Source organism: Alligator sinensis, unplaced genomic scaffold, assembly GCF_000455745.1.
Source record: "Alligator sinensis unplaced genomic scaffold, ASM45574v1 scaffold273_1, whole genome shotgun sequence".
Lineage (NCBI taxonomy): Eukaryota > Metazoa > Chordata > Crocodylia > Alligatoridae > Alligator > Alligator sinensis.
In genome coordinates, this window is record NW_005841943.1 from 2,861,830 (window position 1) to 2,879,815 (window position 17,986).

The window sequence follows — 17,986 nt, forward strand, 5'->3', positions numbered from 1 at the left end:
AAATGATAATTGTTTTCTCTAAGGCTATTATCTAATGCGAAAGCAAATAGTCTGACTGAAAAATCAGCTAACAGAAGGGGATTAGAGAGTAGATCTGAGAGTAGCTTGATTTCTAGCAGTGCTGTCTCTTCAGACAGTGATGAGATACAGGCAGAGAAGCCAGGAGCTCTCCAGATGGCTAGGGAAAGTGTTTGTCTTGGGTTACTGCAGGGCAGTCTGGACTCTTAAAGCAGGCAGCCTTGGGAAGGCATCATTAGGGAGCAAGTTACATGTCCACCCAGTAAAAGAGAGAGAGAGAGAAAGAAAGAGTAGGCAGACTGCCCAAGAGGGACTGTGCTTGCCTATTGTTAACATATACTTGACCCCCACTAACCTCCTCACGACACAGATGTCTCCTACCTCTATCACCTCCCACTGCTTTAAGCCCTCCCCCCCTGCACCTGGGTAGTGGAGCCGGGCCGGCTGCTTGCAGTATGCTGTTTGACTTGAGAGGTGGCTGGTAGCAGAGGGAGACACAGGCGCAGCGGCGTCTTTCTGCGGGCGGATCTGCACAGACACTGCATGGAGCTTCTTTTCCAAGGCAGAGACAAGGCAGCCCTGCAAATCTATGCATCGCCTTCTTAGAAAGAGACACAGCAACACCACCCCTGACACTATACGTTCTCTGGACTCCAGACCACATTTGTCTGCAGCAGCAGCAGCAGCAGCAAAGGACCTGGGCATTCAGTATCCCTACTTGGAGACTTTGCTTTATTTTTGGTTCTTCTCCTTTCCCTTGGAACAAGTCGTCTCTCTCGCATTGATCCTCCTTTCCCAGCAGCTGGAGTTCCTCCTCGCCTCGTGTTGACTTGGATCATCTGGACTGGGAAGGGAAGCTGCCTTGCACTGCCTCTCCCCTCTCCCACTCCCTTTCCCCTCCAGCAGCCTGGGCTGTCGGGTCTCCCCCGAGGAGGACGGGAACTTTTATTTGCAGCTCACAGCCTGTGGCGAATGGTGGGAATCTCCGGTCCTTTTCAGTGTAAGTACCGAGGAGGGGACGGGAGCCCCGGGGCGGGGGTAGGGAGGCTGGATCCCCTCTCTCTTAGTCTTGGAGGATTGTTGTAGCTAAAGGGGCTCGCGGCTGAACCGGAGCCGCGGGGAGCGGGGCTGTTGCGGGCACGGTGCCGGGCTGGGGAGGCAGCTCTGCACTCAGCATTGCTCAAAGGGCAAAAGCAAAAAACAAACAAACAGCCGGTTTCGCAGGGAAAGCAGCTTAGAAAGCAAATGCTCTTCTCATCTGCCGGATCCCAGTGACCCTGTCTCCATTTAGGATTTGCTCCCCACCCCCCTTCCTTTCCCCGGATCACAGGGCCTCGCCAGCGTGATCTGGCATCCTTCTGGTGACTTGTTTTTCTCTCCCCCCGCCTTACAATCCTGGGATGATGTCGTGCTGGCAGCATCACTCCAGGCTATTTTGCAAGGAAACCCAGTTCTGGCAGTGCCCGTCCTATTTCCGCTGCGCTGCGATCTTGCAAATAGATCCGCGTCCTTCAGACGAGGCAGGCGCCCGAAACCCTGCCGCAGTTTGATGGTGCTCATCTGGTGGCCGGTCCAAAGGACGCGATCCCAGCCCATCATTATGTAGCTCCTCTCTGAACAGGCGAAACTCTTCACCCTCCGATGAGCCTGAGAGCTCCGAGTCCAGTCGGGAGGGATGAAGTCCCAAGGAGTCTAAAACAGAGTTTAGCTGGGGTGGGGGGAGGCTTTTGCAACCTCAACTGAGTTGTTATTCCCTGTTGAGAAGACTCCGCTGTCTGTTAATCGAGTCTAAAATCTGTACAGCACGGCTGTGCCGCCTTGTCATTCAAAATGACATAAAGAAATAGAAAGAGGAGAGATCCTGGCACGTAGTGAAATTCTTTTCTACCAAAAAAGAGAGAATGTTAGCATGTAAACTCTCTCCGAAGTTGGAGCAAGTGGGGTGGGAAGGAAGGAGGTAGAGACCTTTTCAAACATCCTCCTACGCCCCCACCGAAAAGTTCCTATCTGGCTATTTTTAGACAGGAGTCCTAGTCGCCAGCCTCGGATAAATCAATTTGTAGCAGCTGTGAACATCCACAGATTAAATGGACTAGGGATAGCAGAAGTCAGAGCTCTACACTCATATTAAAAACACAAAGGGTTATCATTGCATACCAACCCTGCATTTCAGGAGACACATGCCCTGTACCAGTCCCCCCTGGCACTAATTGTACCTTTACATCTTTCTTCTCTCTCCGTTTCATTGAATCAGATATTAAAAAAACGATTATTTTGTCCAACTGATCCTCCAGCTAGTGTGAGATTTTGAAGTTCAGATTATGCCCATAAATCAGTCACATGTGGGAGCCGAGTAAAATTACTAGCAATTCTTCTGTGAAGTCAAAGAAGTTTGCCATTGTAAGCCATAACAAAATTGAAAGTGACCTTTTTTAAATTTTCAGTTGTTCGCATAATGCATAGTTGCCAGTCTTTGAATTGTTATTATTCCTACCTTGAAAATAGGCTACAAAAAGGTGATACAAAAATCACTACTGGTTTGTTATGGTCTACATGTGGGGAAAACTAGGTCTGTTCTCTCTGAAAGTTATCGGTCTGAAACATCAGTATTGTATTATCTTCTGCAAAAATGTGGCAAGTGCCAAACATGAGCCTACATGGATACCATTGACTGAAAGGATGTCTTCTGAGTCTTGGAATGTAGCACCTGGGGTTTGTTCTAGCAAAAATTCATGTACTTAATGTAACTCTGACCCCTTTAACTTTTAACATCGCTTCCCCTAATTAATCTGTTCAGGCCCTAGACTTAAATGGCTGTCCACAGCTGCTGCAAATTGATTTATCCCCTGATGGTGGTCCGAGTTGCTGACCAAAGCAGGATTTTTTTTTTTTTCATTTTTGGACCAACTAATCGGTGTTGACTTTTTCTCTACTTATATTAGCACATGCACAAATGTTGCAGGTCTTCTAAAAAGCTTTATCTTTTTGGATATTTAATTAGAAACATAATGATCATATTTCTAAATACAATATGTTAGAGTTAGGGGTGAGGATAATTTACTGAATATTTCTACTAGGACCATGCATTTCCTTCTCCAGTTTCACATCCTGACGATGCAATGCAAAGTTTAAATAAGCAGCTTTGTTTTTATTAACCATAATAGTTTGAGGCAAGGGGTTTATTCCAATTGAGATGAAAAACATTTTTAGACTTCTGCAACTTTTAAGTTTATACCCAGGTCTTCTGTTATGGCTTTGTATGAAAAGTTTTAGTGAATCTGGCCAAGAGAGATGGTCGAACTGGTTAAAACTGATGCTCAACCTTCAGTGAAGTCTGAAAACCTCATTCAGTTTATTCTGGGAAGATTTCCTTAGGAAATCCAATATGATTAGGGAATTTCCTTCAGTTTGGGTATATGTTAAGAAAGTTAGTGTGCCTTGTTTACATGTTCTGGTTTTGGAACCATGAATTTCTAGGGCTTCCCTTGAAAAGAAAAAATATGGAAAAGATGTGATAGTAGCTTTCCTTATACCTGCACAGTATACACATTTTATTGTGTAGTAACTACATGTTGGTGAGATATCTTGTTAGTATCTCATCATTAAGTCTTTTAAATAAATTATTTGATTATTAAGAGTGTCTGTGATCAGCTTCTTAAGTTTGAGCCTCTAAAAATAAATATTATCACTTGGGTGTATGCATCAGTTCCCCCACACCCCCAAGTACAGTATGTAGCTCAACTATACAGAAGTGCAAGTGAAAAAAAAATCTGGTAATATCTGGCAGGCTGAAACCAGACACGAAGTAGTTAAGAGAAGGATACTTCTGAAGGAGAATCTCTGCTGTAGTGCTTGCAAGAATACCTAGCGCTGCTTTGTTCCTGAACTGTTAAAATGTTCTAACAGACAAGAAACATTCTGTTTGTAATGGAATGCAGACAGCAGTGTTAGGTCACTGCTTGCTGGCAACTGCTACACAAGTTGTTTTTCTTCATAGGCTTCAAGCTTTTAAATACTTTCCAAAATCTTTTAAAGTAAAACATTGCCCTCTGCCATTTTGAGCACCTTAATGTTAACTCAATATTTGCCTAAATAATAAACCAGTAAAACATCACCCTGCATTTCATCTGTATAGATTTAACACTTTGTACGCCTATGTGAAGATGGAGTTTTATGCTGAAAGTATTGTTTATAAAGAAAAGAGAAAAAATAGCTCCACCTGGAGTGCTGGTCAGTGGCTAGTCAGTTCAGGACATTCTTTCCTGTCAAATCCTGTTTTCCACTTTTCTGAAATGAACTTCAGCTGACAGGCATTGAGTACAAAGCCTACTTCACTGAGGTACTGTGCAAACTGCATAGCTCTTCATAACTAGGCACTCTAGAAAAATTGGCATCTCCAGTATTTGCATTGGGAGTGAGGGAGGCATGAGAGTTGCAATTGTCATTTTCCTCTTTCAAATACACTTGCCACAGTCCATTACTGTTAAATCTTGAGCTACCCGGAAAAGGATAGGCTGCTTGCTATTTCAGGGGTTTTACATTTTTAATTTAAAAAAAAAAAAAAGAAACCTTGTTCTTTGTTCTGTGGAAACAAGTTGTCATGCAAAGATCAAGAAGCCTTATCAGCTGAAATAAAACATGAACTTGCCATTATGTAGAGGTTATTTCTCATGGTTTGGTTAAAGACATGTAGAAGGAATTCCTTTTAAATCTGACTCGGTACAAAAATTTGTCCCTTTAGTTAGTACTGTCCTGTAAGTTTCAAATGTTTTTAACTAGTAACTGTCTACAGAGATGGGTAGGAGTTTAAACAAGTGTTGACATTAGGGTTGGGTATATTGAAGTAAAATTTAGTCTCTAAAATAATAGGTCTAGTTTGAAATTACTTAATCCCATTTTCACAAGCATAGAACCTAATGAAATGAAAAGTTTTAAAACCAAACTTTAGCATAAAGCTGGTTGCTTTGGTACATTAAATTTTACACTTTGAATAAATTTTTAAAAACTATAATTGCTGTTTTCTTGTTTATACTATATTGGACTAATTTAGTACTTTGTTCTGAAATCTGCATGCTACCAAATACAGTGCATTACTTTTTTATACCAGGCAAAATGACCAGCAAATGTTAAGTCAAAGTTATTTTTAAAGGGGAAATTTGATTTCAGAATAAATGATTGCTTTAATCTGAAAGACATTGATTGCCATCTTCATTTTTTTCTGCCATTGATATAAAAGTTTCTAAATAATGTTTAAAGAACAGTGGACATTTTATTAAAGTAAACATTAGTTCAGTATAATGGAGGTAATTGTAAGTGATAAGAGCAGAGCAGGTTATCTGTGTGTTGTTTAAACAGAAGGAGCTATTTTGCACCATTTCCAGTAGCCATCTGGATAAGAGAAGGGTTTGCACCTGTCTGTCCACACTAATTATAGATTAGGGCCAAAGAAATGAAATTTGAGTAGGCTTTCTGCTAATGAAATCCATAGTGGTTTTATTGTAGATGTGTTTTGTGTACAGACGGTGATGGCTGGGTTGTGAGTAAAATAAATTGCTGTATGACTGTCATATACTTGTAGCTGTAAAGCAGAATACTGCTGCATTAACAAAGGTACTGAATAAAAATGTAGTGCCCCATTTATATTCTAGGCTTCAATTATGGGTTTAACTCAATTTAGTCAAAATATTTCTTTAAAGCATGGGCTTTCAGAGTATATTTCAGAATAAACTTTTTGTTTAATTTTCATTTTAATATACTGACATATAGAAGGCCCTCTGACTGAAGTATTTGAGAAACGTGTGCTTTCTTTAAAAATTGTACATATACACGCACACAGCTTGTCAAAATCACTCCTTATTCCATATTTTGCTTTAGTGCATGTGCTAAAATAAAGTGAAAGGAGTGAGAAATGCATTCTGCATTGAAAGGTCACATGAATTTCTACCACATCTGTTTATAGTAATTATGAACATAATTAACATAAGAATTACAAGTGAAGTAATGGCAAGCTGAGCTATGAGATATTATGCCATAATAGTCATATGTTGGAATTCTCACATTATAGCACACTAGAATTCCCATATTCAGTGCAAGAAATAAAATGTTAGATTTTAATCTATTTGAATGCTGCAAAACTTATCTGCCTGGGGCAGCTGGACTTTATGCTTTATGGGAAGGTAACCCATTATTAACAGAGAGTCTGTTCAAATTAAGATTTCTACCCTCCAGGATGGACTTTGAGACAGCTGTGATTATGGAAAGCCGCTTCTGTTATACAACTTATACTCTGATTGTATTTATATCAATGTTAAATGCAGCTTTATTTTTAAATGCGAGTATTTGCACAGCAAATTATTACTTTCAAAAGGAACTTAGATTTTTGTAATCAGAAAATTGTGCATCTCTTGTAGTTAAATTGCTTGGCAGACATGCCACGGTAAATACAAAGCATATATTGTAGTTGTGGCAAAAATGAATTGACAGAGCTTAATTTAGTATATGGTACATTATAGTGCAGAAAAAAAGCCAGAATTTCCAAAATAGAGCACCTTTTTATTTTTAGATAGTATTTTGAGAGAACATCTGCTGTTAGAAAATTCATTGGTACCTGGCAGATTGAATTAATTTAATTAACTTCTCTTAGAACACATTGGTAGCTGAAGTCTTGTGTTTCAAATGAGTTGACTAACTTTTCATTTGGCTTGTCTGATTACTTCTAAATATGGTTGTCACACAACTGACAACTATTGTAGGTGGGGGGAAAGGTGGCTCTTTTTGAGAGAGTACAAAACAGACTTAGACAGGTGGTAAATTTCACACGTAAACTTCACATATTATTTTTGCTGTGGAGTGAAATGCCCTTTGTGATAGGAAAAAATTGCTAAATTGTTTTCTTTCTCGGACTAAATATGTAGCCAGAAAAGTGTATGAAGAACAAAAAAAAATTACCTTGTGTTCTGTCTCATTGATACCAAGAGGTTTTCACATTATTGGATTAGTGGAGGATTTGTGACAGACCCCTTTTTATCTGACATTCATTGCAGTGACACGATTTTCACACACACACACCCTTCCCCCATCTAGGTTCTGCTTTTCACTTTGTATTACGTGTCAAATTCCCTTTATTTCTTTTCTTGTGGAAAAACTCTGCTATATTGGCTGAACAATTCTGGAATGGGTGCTCCGCTAAACAATGCCTGCCTCACTCCACTGTGCTGTCATTGTCCTGAGCTCAGCCTTCGTTTTGCTGCTTCCCAGTCATTCAAGAGAAGCAAACTTCCTTAAACCTAGATAATTATCATTATGAGAGAAAACTGTCTTATTTTTAAACCTGAATGTGAAAGCTAGTTTAACAATTTGCTCTTTGTGCAGGGATTCTTGCCAGTTTATCTACATTCATGCCAGGGTTACAATAGCTTCCAGTTTCAATACCTGATCATGTCCCAGTCAGCTTTTTAAAAATTAAAACAAACCCTGGACATATCTCTCCAAGGAAGTCGACGCATTGGGTAGAAGACAAAGTCATGTTCGCCGTTCCTTTTGGGAGATGAATGCCGTAGACGCATAGTCAGTGCGGGCAACCTCTGTACTGAGAAGTGTGAACAGTTACATACGCACCAACCAAACTGGGAACAATAAAAACATTCAGTGAGCACATTGGTATGTTAGCCTCCACGCTACTTGTATGCTAGCATCGGAGAGGGAACGTGTGCGAACTCCGGAGAAATCAGAGGCAAGGCTGTTTTCATGGGTGGATAGCACCCGCTCTGGGTTAGTGCAAGGAACGCGCGGGCCCAAGAATTGAAGTTGCTTGGGCAGTCCCAAGCTAGCTTGCGCTAGGACAGCGTGAGTAATGCTTCAGCGACTGAGGCACAAGATGCGTGTGCCTGTTTGAAGTGCTGAGTGTCAAAATGAGGATTCAGCCTTTGTACTGAGGTGCGGGGGAATGCCCAGTTTAACACTCTCAGCACTTCAAGCAGGCACACAAGTCTTGTTGGCAGGCCTTCAGAGAGGGAGCGGGTGCCTCCAGCTCCCCAGGCAGGTGAAGACCCGGCCCTCCAGGTGGTGGGTCTTGGGCTGTCAGGTGGGAGCATCCCTGGTGCACAGCCCGCCCCGCGCTGATGCTGAGGGGAGTGTGGTCCCACGAGGCCCCTCAGCAGCAGCTCCTCTCCCTGCCCGTCTCTCTCACCCCCCCTGCTTATTTTCCTGCCTCCATCTGGGCCAGCCTGATATTGTAATCGCCCCGATGCATGCTGCCTTCCTCTCTCCCTCTCGCGCGCACACAATGTGCCATCCTGACAAGCCTTTGACTTCAGATAAGCTGCGATGTGTGTTTAATGAATACAAAGCCCCGGCCGTGCTGCTGCTGCTGCTGCTGCCGCCTGCGCTCTCCTCCGCCAGAAGGTAATCTCCCTGCATTGCATTTTTGGGAGGAGAGGGGAGGGGGGGCTCTCTTCTCTGCCCCCTCCCTCCCTCCCTCCCACTCCACCAATCTCTCTGAACGATGCAGAAGTCGATAAGAGCCCGGAGAAGTGAAGATGTAACCTCTTATCTTCTCCTCTTAGCTGGCGGAGAATTTACATTTAAAGATTAGCCTGGAGAGAGAAGGGATCTGCCTTTTGTTGCCAGTGGGGCTAGGAGGCATCAGTCCTGGCCTTGACGTTATCTCCCATCACCTCTGCTATTCAAACAGGACTCAGGAAGGTGAGATTAACCCCCAAAAAGGGGCCTTATCTCTAATTGGGTTTAGTTTGGCCCGGTCTGAATGGGTTTAGGGAAAGGCGATAAACTGAGAGAAAGGGGGCGGAGGGGGGGAAGCTGGTGAACAATAGATTATTTATTGACTCGACTTTAAAACCATTAGATGGAGGAGAAAATCAGCAGCATAACGACTTGATTAGCCATTTTATTAGGTGAGAATGGGTAGAAAATAGGCTCTCTTCAGGGAGAGAGCCAGTGAAGCTTCTGATTGATTTTGAGTGACTTAAATGTTTTATCTCCCTCCTACTTACCCCCCTCCAAACACACACAGACCACTTCTGGTTGGAAAGAAGAGCAGCTTTTTTTGTGCGTTTCTGCCTGCTGATGCTTTGGTAAAGTCGACCCCAACAAGAAATAAATAACATGCTCTTGGGTTTCAATCAGATGTCAGATTTTTGTATTTTTTGAAAACTCCAAATGTGCCTTTCTTGGGAGAAGGAAGGGCAGATCATTGTTGCCATGCACATTTTGAATAGGAAACACACACACATATTTATATTTAAATATCTAATTTGTTTAATTGGATATTTCTCAACTTTGGTATTGCAAAAGATGAAGTCACATCCTAGGTGATTAAATGTGTATTTGTAAAAGTTGGATAGCAGGTAATTGATTTGGATTCTTCATCATCAGTTTAACATTATCTGATATTGGTATGGGCATGAATGTAAACTGTATGGATGTTTACACATGTGTGGGTGGTTTAGAAATGTGCCTATTTGGTGTGATTTTTTTTTTTTTTTGTATTGTATTTCAAATATATATGATTTAAATATTTCTGTTGTTGTTTCACTTCATCAAGTGTTTGTGTAGATATATATATGATCCAGTAACTAAAAGCCTAATTAAAATTTGTTTAAAGATGGGGGTGTGGGGCGGGAGGGGACATGTATCCTTGTTGACAGCAGCAGATCAATAGGGTAAGACAATAGAGTCCCATTATTTTACTTCCATTGACTGAACATATTGACATTTCAGGTTTGCGATTGCCTCAGTGAGCATGATGAAACACTAAAATTCACAAACCAACTGGCTAGAGTGGCCCATATATTACTGTATGTCATCTCTGCCTTCAGGTTACCTTATCACTGAAGCAGAATGGTAATGGATGGCAGCAGAGTATTTCAGAAGGGTTAGGGCTCTATCAGTTAAGGAACTGACACATAGCAGGTCTTAGGAGCATCTTTAATTACACCTAGAATTATGTACAAGGGAAGATCGTTCTTGTTACCTGCTGCTGCACTTCAGAGTTTAGGGGCTTAGAAGCAGGTACTTATCTTTCATATTTTATATACAAGAGCAGACACTTTAAACTTTTGCATCAAGCACCCAGGTATATTTGAACTGAATGGCTGACTGTAATTTAGATGCTTGCCATATTAGTCTATGATGACATCTGTTCACCACAGCCTTGGTACTTGAGCTCCAAGGCACCTGCTAGATCTATACCTGATATGTAGATTATGTAAGAAAACACAGGAGAATTTTAAAATGTGTTCAGTTTGGATTTTCCACCCCATCCTTTTCTTATGCTAAAGGAGAAAGGGATATATACAGAGAATATTGTGATATTAGATTTTCCTTCTGTTTTTACTCATTAGATATGTGTTTGAATGTGTGCATATATTTATTCTTGTGTATATATATTTATACAAGTATGCATGCACATACTTACAAATACATATATATGTGTAATGGAGACCATATCATATTATTTTAAAGTCTTGTAGACACTGTAAAATCGAGCTGGCTACAGAATGAAGCCCATCAATGTTAAGCAGATGTGGAGACAGAAATTAATTTAATGCAAAGAGCTAATATGAAAGAGCCACTAGTGATTTAACTCGTTTTTAAAAGTAAGTTTAAAGAAAATGTATTCTGAGTATGCCGTCTACACAACAATTGTTGCCATCAAGTGGACTGCTGATGCCCTTTAAGATGGTAAAAAGAAAACTAGTCCTGTATACCATTTTCATGAAAATGTTAGGTTTCTGTTTGATCAGCAGGTGCTGTTGAGATGAAAGCCATGTGTAAATTTTCAGAAGGCCAAGAGTGTCAATTCAGAAAAGGAAAGTGATAAGAGAAAATGCAATCAGTTTTCCTGTTTTCAATTTGTGCAGGATTTGAAGAGCTGTTTTGTTAAACTGCTACATCTGCTCCAATATGAATATTGAACTACTTCCACTAAAAATAACACCCTATAATTTGGAAGCCACTGCAATCTTTTGTTAATGCAAGTGGGTTATTTAAAAAAAATCTATTCTGAAAAATCTCCTGCCTAATGTGCATTTTTGTTTATTGGCACTTTTATCTTGTGCAGATAAAAATGGCATTATACAATTAGGGCCTTATCTTTTTGGAATATAAAAATGGTATTGGTAACTAGATATCAGTATATTGGTAAAGGGATTTAACTCGGAGAATAAAATTTTATTTGCAAAAAGCATCTAATAATTATTTGAAATCACCAGTATTTATTACTTACCTGTTCCAACAGTACAGTTTTTAATCATTGTGGATAGATTGTATGCAAAATTAAGGGTATTTAAGAAAGCAGAGTATCTTTTGGCTTATTTCACTCTTGTACCTGCAAATATAAGTTTGAGCTAATCAAAGATGTTTTAGCTAATGGGGCTTTCAGAGCAACTCTTTTCCATGCTGAAATAAAATGATTAAATCATGCTTGAGTGCTTATATACAAAAATGTTTGCTTCGGTAGTACTGCTAATCAAATGAGTTTTATTAACATGGAAAGTGTTGCATTGGTGAGGTGAATGTTTCACCAGACATTTTCAAGCAGCAAAAATACTCTTCCTTTAATTTGTTTTGTTTCGGTTTTTGGGGTGTTTTTTTTTTTTAATCTAATGAAAAGTGTTTTATAAGAAGTCTTAATAAAAAAGTGATAATTCACTGTTACCCATACAGAAGGTCTGTGCAAATATTATATGCAAATATATGCAGGGCAAAATGAGAGATTTTTCACTTGCTACTTTATTTCGTAGCAGGTACATCATAGAGAATTACAGAGAACAATACATACCTTCTCCGGGTTTTAATGTTAAAATAGATTCTAGTTGTTGAATTCTGATCTATTAGCTAGGAACTCAGTTCCTAGGTATTCATGGAGAAAAGGCTCCTGGTTTTGCTTCAATTTGGTTTTAGAGTTAATTTTCACTCAGATTGAAGTGACTCATCCAGGGTTACAAACTGATCCATAGATCAGCAAAATTAAAACCCAGTGGTGCCCTAAGTTCTGATTCTTTATTCTGTTCTGAAAACCATCTAATTTTACCTAAAATAAATGTGACTAAATACAGTTAAAACAATAAATCTGCAGAAGACTGATGAGACATAAGATCCACAAATATATTAATATGTGTCCAATAACACTAACTACTACATCAACAGTCAGATTAAAGAATATGCTTTCTTTGAATCTGTTGAAAATAAGGCTCACTGGATGGTAAATACAAAATGGATTTTGTGCGAGGGTAGTATCTGCGTGATTGTGGCTGGATGTCTTCTGCATATTTTTTATCACTTGCACTTGTATGTGTGCGCATGCATGTCCACTGCCTTTATGTTAAATGATGTAGGTCAATATTATTTAAATTTTTATGCATAGTAAAAGAGACACATCAAAAGCCCTACTTATTCCTTACACATTACAAAAACTTAAATTAAATACTTTCCCCATATATCTGACAGCCAGCAGAACCAAACCTGCTTCTAAATACAAACCTTATCTCCCTGCCCCCACCCTCGATAGATCTAACTCCTTCAGGTCCCGCCTTCCCTAGTATTTAACATGCCTAGTTACAGATGTCAATGCATGGAGAAAGAAGTGGAGAACCGCAAGACCGTCAAGCCTGAAGGTCTGCAGCCTTTACTAGTTTATCATAAAGATCTGACAATAACATACCACAGCTAAGCATGACCTAACTTGTTTTGTGTTTGGATGGATGACCAAATAATGGCTTAAATAGGAGTGCTTAGTAAGTGCATAGAACTAAGTTACTTCAAAACATTACAAAATTAATGCCTCAACATAGTGTGATAGGGAAGATGCTGTATTTCAGAAGGGATTTAAAAGCAAGGTGCTTTGGTCGTACCATTTCATGGTACTTTTCATAGCAGATGGGGGTGAGACAAATTGAGGCTTGCCTTAGAGTATCTGCATTTCTTCAACAGCTTCAACAAAGAGCGCTCCTTTCCTCCTGAAAGAAGGAACACTGCACTATTTTAAAAGATGTTTCCACATTTTACTCCAGAAATGACTCCATTCTGGTGATTTGTGTAAACTCTTGTTATTTGTATTTCAGTTTCTGTAAAGCAGCTGAAGATATTTTGGGATGAAAAGGTTTCATGGATATATGGAATATTACATGTTCATATCAGGTTTTTAAGATATTAAGCATCTATTTTTATAATTGGCTGGTGCATGGCATTATGATGACTAAGATTACGTTTTTCTGTTGCCCATTTTCTATCTTATCATTTGAAGTCCATCATCATTCAGAGGTATGCTTGACACTAGGCACAAACAAATACAGAAAGACAGTGGTTCCAGCCAGCACTATTACTGCAGGCTCCCAATAGCAGCTTATTTGCCATATACTCACTTGTTACAAGGTGTTTGATTTCTCTCTTATTTTAAGGACACATCTGATTTAACATCACTTTTTGGTTAGGTAAAATACGTAGACTAGAATAAACCACCATTTACCATACCACAATATGGTACATGATAATAACCACTTAATTTGTGAAGTATCTTTTTAGCTAAAAGAAAGTAAGACTTCACCTAGTGGAGTGGAAGTAACCCATAAATAGTGGCATGTGCAAACTTTCACTTTCTTTCCAATCCTTCCTTTTCTAGTGACATGGTTAAAAATATGCTTTCAATGAGAACTAAAGAGTAGATATTATGAATTTTGACCACTGCCTACTGAGGTAAATCTATAACCAGCATCAGTTGTATAGTAGCTGCAGGAGGCTTAAATATGTCTACCTATCTGACTGTTAATATATTATTCACAAAAGTAATAGTTATTTCCACAGAACAGGTTTCTTTCATGATTCATTGTATTTAAGGCTACATTTCTGTTAATGACCGATGATGACCACACAGTTGTCTCCATAGGAGGTGGCTCAAAGGTCATGTTTTGGTTTGCTAGGTCAAAATGACTGTCCACAATAGATTCTTTGCTTGCATACTTCCTTTTCTGTATAACATTACTTCTTTTGCCTTGGAGCAGCAGAATTAAACTGCTGTTTCATCATTTCATCATGGCAAGTTAGAATATTGAGGGAGAGAGAGAGAGTGTGTGTGTATGCACGCATGTGTGTGCACCTCCCGGTAATGCCAAAGTTTAATGTTCTTTCTGTAAAGGGTCAAATTGGTTAGATTCTTCTACCATGTTTTTCCTTCTTGTTGGCTCAATTGTCATGTCAGTACATTGAAATAAAATGAAATTTGAAACCACGTTAATGGGGTATGTTAATAACTAAGTTGAGTGGCTATGGTATTGTCATAAAATTTCTCTTCAAAACTATTATTCTAACATTTAACACTTGTGCTAGACAAGTTCAAGAAGTGAGCTGCCACAGACCAGTTTGAGCATTGCCAGGGAGTGTATAGAACCAGTGGCAGAAAATGAGAAGATTAGAATGCTGCAAGAGAGACTGAATGATGCTACTGCAAAGGCTATTTGGGAAGGTGGTCCAACAGAGTGTTTCTACTGACATCCAGGTGGAGTTTGTTGCCAAAGAGATGAAGGCATACTAGTGCCAGGAACCCAAAACAGCTGCCAACTAGTTAATGGATAATGGCACCTGTGTGTGTGCTATCAAAGGACAGTGGTGCCAGGATGTTGTGTGTGTTGTTATGGTGGCTTTGCTAAAAGTATTTAAGGGTAATGTTATAGAAAGTATTTTAGTGAGTGGAATCAAAGACTTTTAGAAAGCATTAAGCAAAGGCTGTTTCATGACCATACTATTAATTATTTCTAAAGATTGTTGGCAAGCCTTTGAATGCTGGAAACATATCTTCTACCCAGTGTCAAACATTTTGTAGGTGAGCAAGGCAAAAATCCTAGTGCTGAGCTTAATTTCTCAGCACTGAGAATTTAGCTGAGTTTTATACATACTTTATGTGCTCAGTGACAAGCAGATTCTGGTGGCTAGGTCAGCAAAGTACATTGATGTTGCAGTTGAGATATTTAGGCCCCAATCCTCAAAGATATTTGGGTGCTAAACTCCAGTGAAAAACAATGAGAATTTAGGCACCAAATTGATTATGTTCCTAAATACACAAGTTATGTGCCTAAATATATTTTTGGATCTAAACTATTGCCCCCCTCTTTCTACCTGCCACTTCTCTCAATCTTTTTATTAATATTCTAGATTAATTTAGAGTCTGGATCCAGATTAGACCTTAGATGAGGAACCCTCCTTTTCCTTTCCCCTCCCCCTCCCATCCTTTTGCTATGAATACTCAGTTTTTTTAGGAGGCAATGGTAGTTGTTGGTAAAATGTTTTATTGGACCAACTGTGTGATTGGGATAGACTTAGACAAGCTTTTGAATGCAAAATATTCTTCAGCAGATGACCTGGAAGATTTTCTAAGTCTATCCCACCCATGCAGTTGGTCCAATAAAAGATTTCACCCACAACAGTCATTGCCTCTTGCATAATTTCTGGATTATCATGGCTGCAACGTCACTCCAACACTACCAATATTTTCTTAGGCTAGTTAAAGATCAGCTTGTATCTTGATGGAAAATAAGTGAGCCATGCATTGAATTGTTCACACTGGACTTCCTGTGATATTGGGGATAATACATACTTTAACATTTTGGGTGACCCCTGTTAACTTCAGTAGGGTTTAGGGTTTCAAGTTTTACATTCAAATATTTTAGAATTATTTCTGAGCAAGCCACGGGGTCTGGCAGATTCCAGAAAAATGTTTGTACAGTTACAGTAAACACAATTCTTGTACTTTAAAGATAGAATTGGTTATTTGCATCTAACAATTCTGGTATGTGATGGTAAAGGGCCCAGTCCCGTTTCTGTTAAAATCCATGCCAAATTTTGTCCAAAGTCTGAAATCAGGCTTTAAAATTTCACCTGTCCTGCAGGGCATGTCCTCTCTTGCAGACTGGATTCCACTGAATACAGAGTTCATAGCTGAATGATGAGAAAAGAAACAATATCCCTTATCTTGGGCAGGTGGAATTTTTAGGGTCCAGGATTATATTAACAACTTGAACGAAAGGATGAAAAAAAAGTCTTTCTTCCCTTACTGTTAAATACTTGTTGGAACCACAAACCTTATTATATGGTAAATGGAAATTACATCATGTAAATATATTTCATTCTTATGCTATTCAGGTTTTGATTATTTTTAGTTGTAACTGCATTATTAATATTAGATCTTGAAGTACTTTTCAATGCTGTGTACCCGAGCTTTTGAAATTTCAACATAGTCTTGATATTTCCAAAGCTACCTCTCCTTGATGTAGCTTTTGTTTACTCTTTGTTCAGTTTTTAATAGTGAAGAGTGACAGCATTGTTGTGTAAACCTCTACAAATATTAGGTTCAATATAGTCTGACTTTGCACCACCAGTAAATCGCATTTTAAAAAATCTTTTGTAAAGTGTCTGAGATCATTGAAAGTGCTTTGATTTAAATAATGAAGATCATATCAGTTTTTTGAAGATCTTATAAATTTGGAGTGAAATCCCAGGGTGCTGCTTCAGGTGAGCAGTCTTACTGATCTTATTAAGACTATTTTTCTAAGTAAGGTCAGTTGCAGGTTTAAGTGGTTGGTCTCTGAATAAAGCTTATGAAGTGCCACAGTGAAACACTAGCAGATGACAAGCATCTCGTAAATTTAAGAGTAATGTATCTAGGCAGAGATTTTGTGCAATAAAATAATTTTCCTACTTTTTTGAAATACTTGCACTTTAATTTCTACCAAGAAAAGCAGCTGTACCATTAAAAGTACAGCACTTCCATCCTAAGGGAAGGAGGTAGCAGGATACTATAATAGTAACTGATTTTTATTTTTTTAAGGGCATAAGTTCTCTTCTTTTCTGTGTGTGATGAGATCAGCTGACAATAGCAGCAGCAACCAAATCATGTTTGCAGCTGGGCAATTACAGTAGACCTTAAGATCTGTGACTGTCAACCATGAACACAGATGCCTTCAAAGTTCTGTTTTTCTTCCATGTGGAAGTCATTGGCATGGAACAGATGCCTTCATTTTGGAGAAACCAGCCTCTGGATATAATTGGTTCTCTCTTTTCTTGTCCTCTAGGGACAGTCTCTCGCAGATGAAATTAGATGAGGAAAAAGACACAGACAGACACACACACACGCACACACACGCACACACACTCACAAATTGCACAAAGCAAGAGTTTTGATGATGTTCTCTCTATACTTTATTAAATGGAGCTGTTACACAGCTGTGAGTTTCTTATTTAAAAGTTTATTTCATAATGAACTTAATGTAATATAAAAATTGCAAATTGAAATATATTGCTGGTCAAAGCCTGTTGATAATTTAAGCGTACTTCTTTAGAGATAAGACGTGTACCATATTCAGATTCACATAACTTTTGCTTTGGAGACAGAATTCTCTGCTTAACTGGGAAAAATGGTTCTGAATAAGTATTTCTTCAAATGGAGCTGTAAAAGAAAATGTCAAACTAGGCAACGTAACTGGGCAAAAACATTGTAACTAAAGAATAATAGAATAAAAACTATTTTCATCAAGAATATTTTAAAAGTATTAGTCTAGAAGAAAAGCCAATTTAATTAAAGCATAGTGATCAGTTTTACATAGACTAACATTACATATACAAATGCAGAACAACTGGAGCAGAACTAGGTTGAGGAGATCTTAGGAAAAAAGATGGTAGTAACCTAGTAAGGCATTTTAAGAGTTTATTCTCTTTTTTTGTTGTCATAGGTACCAAGCCTGGGCTATTTGTAATGAGACTTAGTACTCAGAGTTGATAGAGCTTATTGATTTTGAATCTTTTTTTATGAAATCATTTAAAAATATAAACATTTTTGTATTGCTGCGAAGTTTATAGTCCAGTCTGAAAAATGTTAATGACCATCCAGGAAAATTTAACTTTCCACTAAAGCAGATGATAAACTGTAGGAGAGAGATCGCGTGGTACAGCTCAAGACTGC

At 38.8% G+C, this 17,986-nt stretch overlaps 1 protein-coding gene across 10 annotated transcripts in view; it reads left to right on the forward strand.

Annotated features, from left to right (window-relative positions):
* Positions 1-28: 28 nt before the first annotated feature.
* RUNX1T1 (RUNX1 translocation partner 1) overlaps positions 29-17,986 on the forward strand; it is a 141,847-nt gene continuing 123,889 nt past the window's right edge. For 6 of the 10 annotated variants that reach the window (XM_006019998.3, XM_025199406.1, XM_025199407.1 and 3 more), the window contains exon 1: positions 29-1,018. Coding sequence is in view for 3 of the 10 variants with exons in the window: in XM_025199410.1 (XP_025055195.1) it covers positions 991-1,018 (28 nt within the window). In the remaining 7 variants the exon portion in view is untranslated. Of the gene's footprint in view, positions 1,019-5,610; positions 5,629-8,302; positions 8,375-8,582; positions 8,722-17,986 lie in introns of those variants that run through there. The other 4 variants (XM_025199412.1, XM_006019997.3, XM_025199413.1 and 1 more) reach the window with 4 other exon arrangements.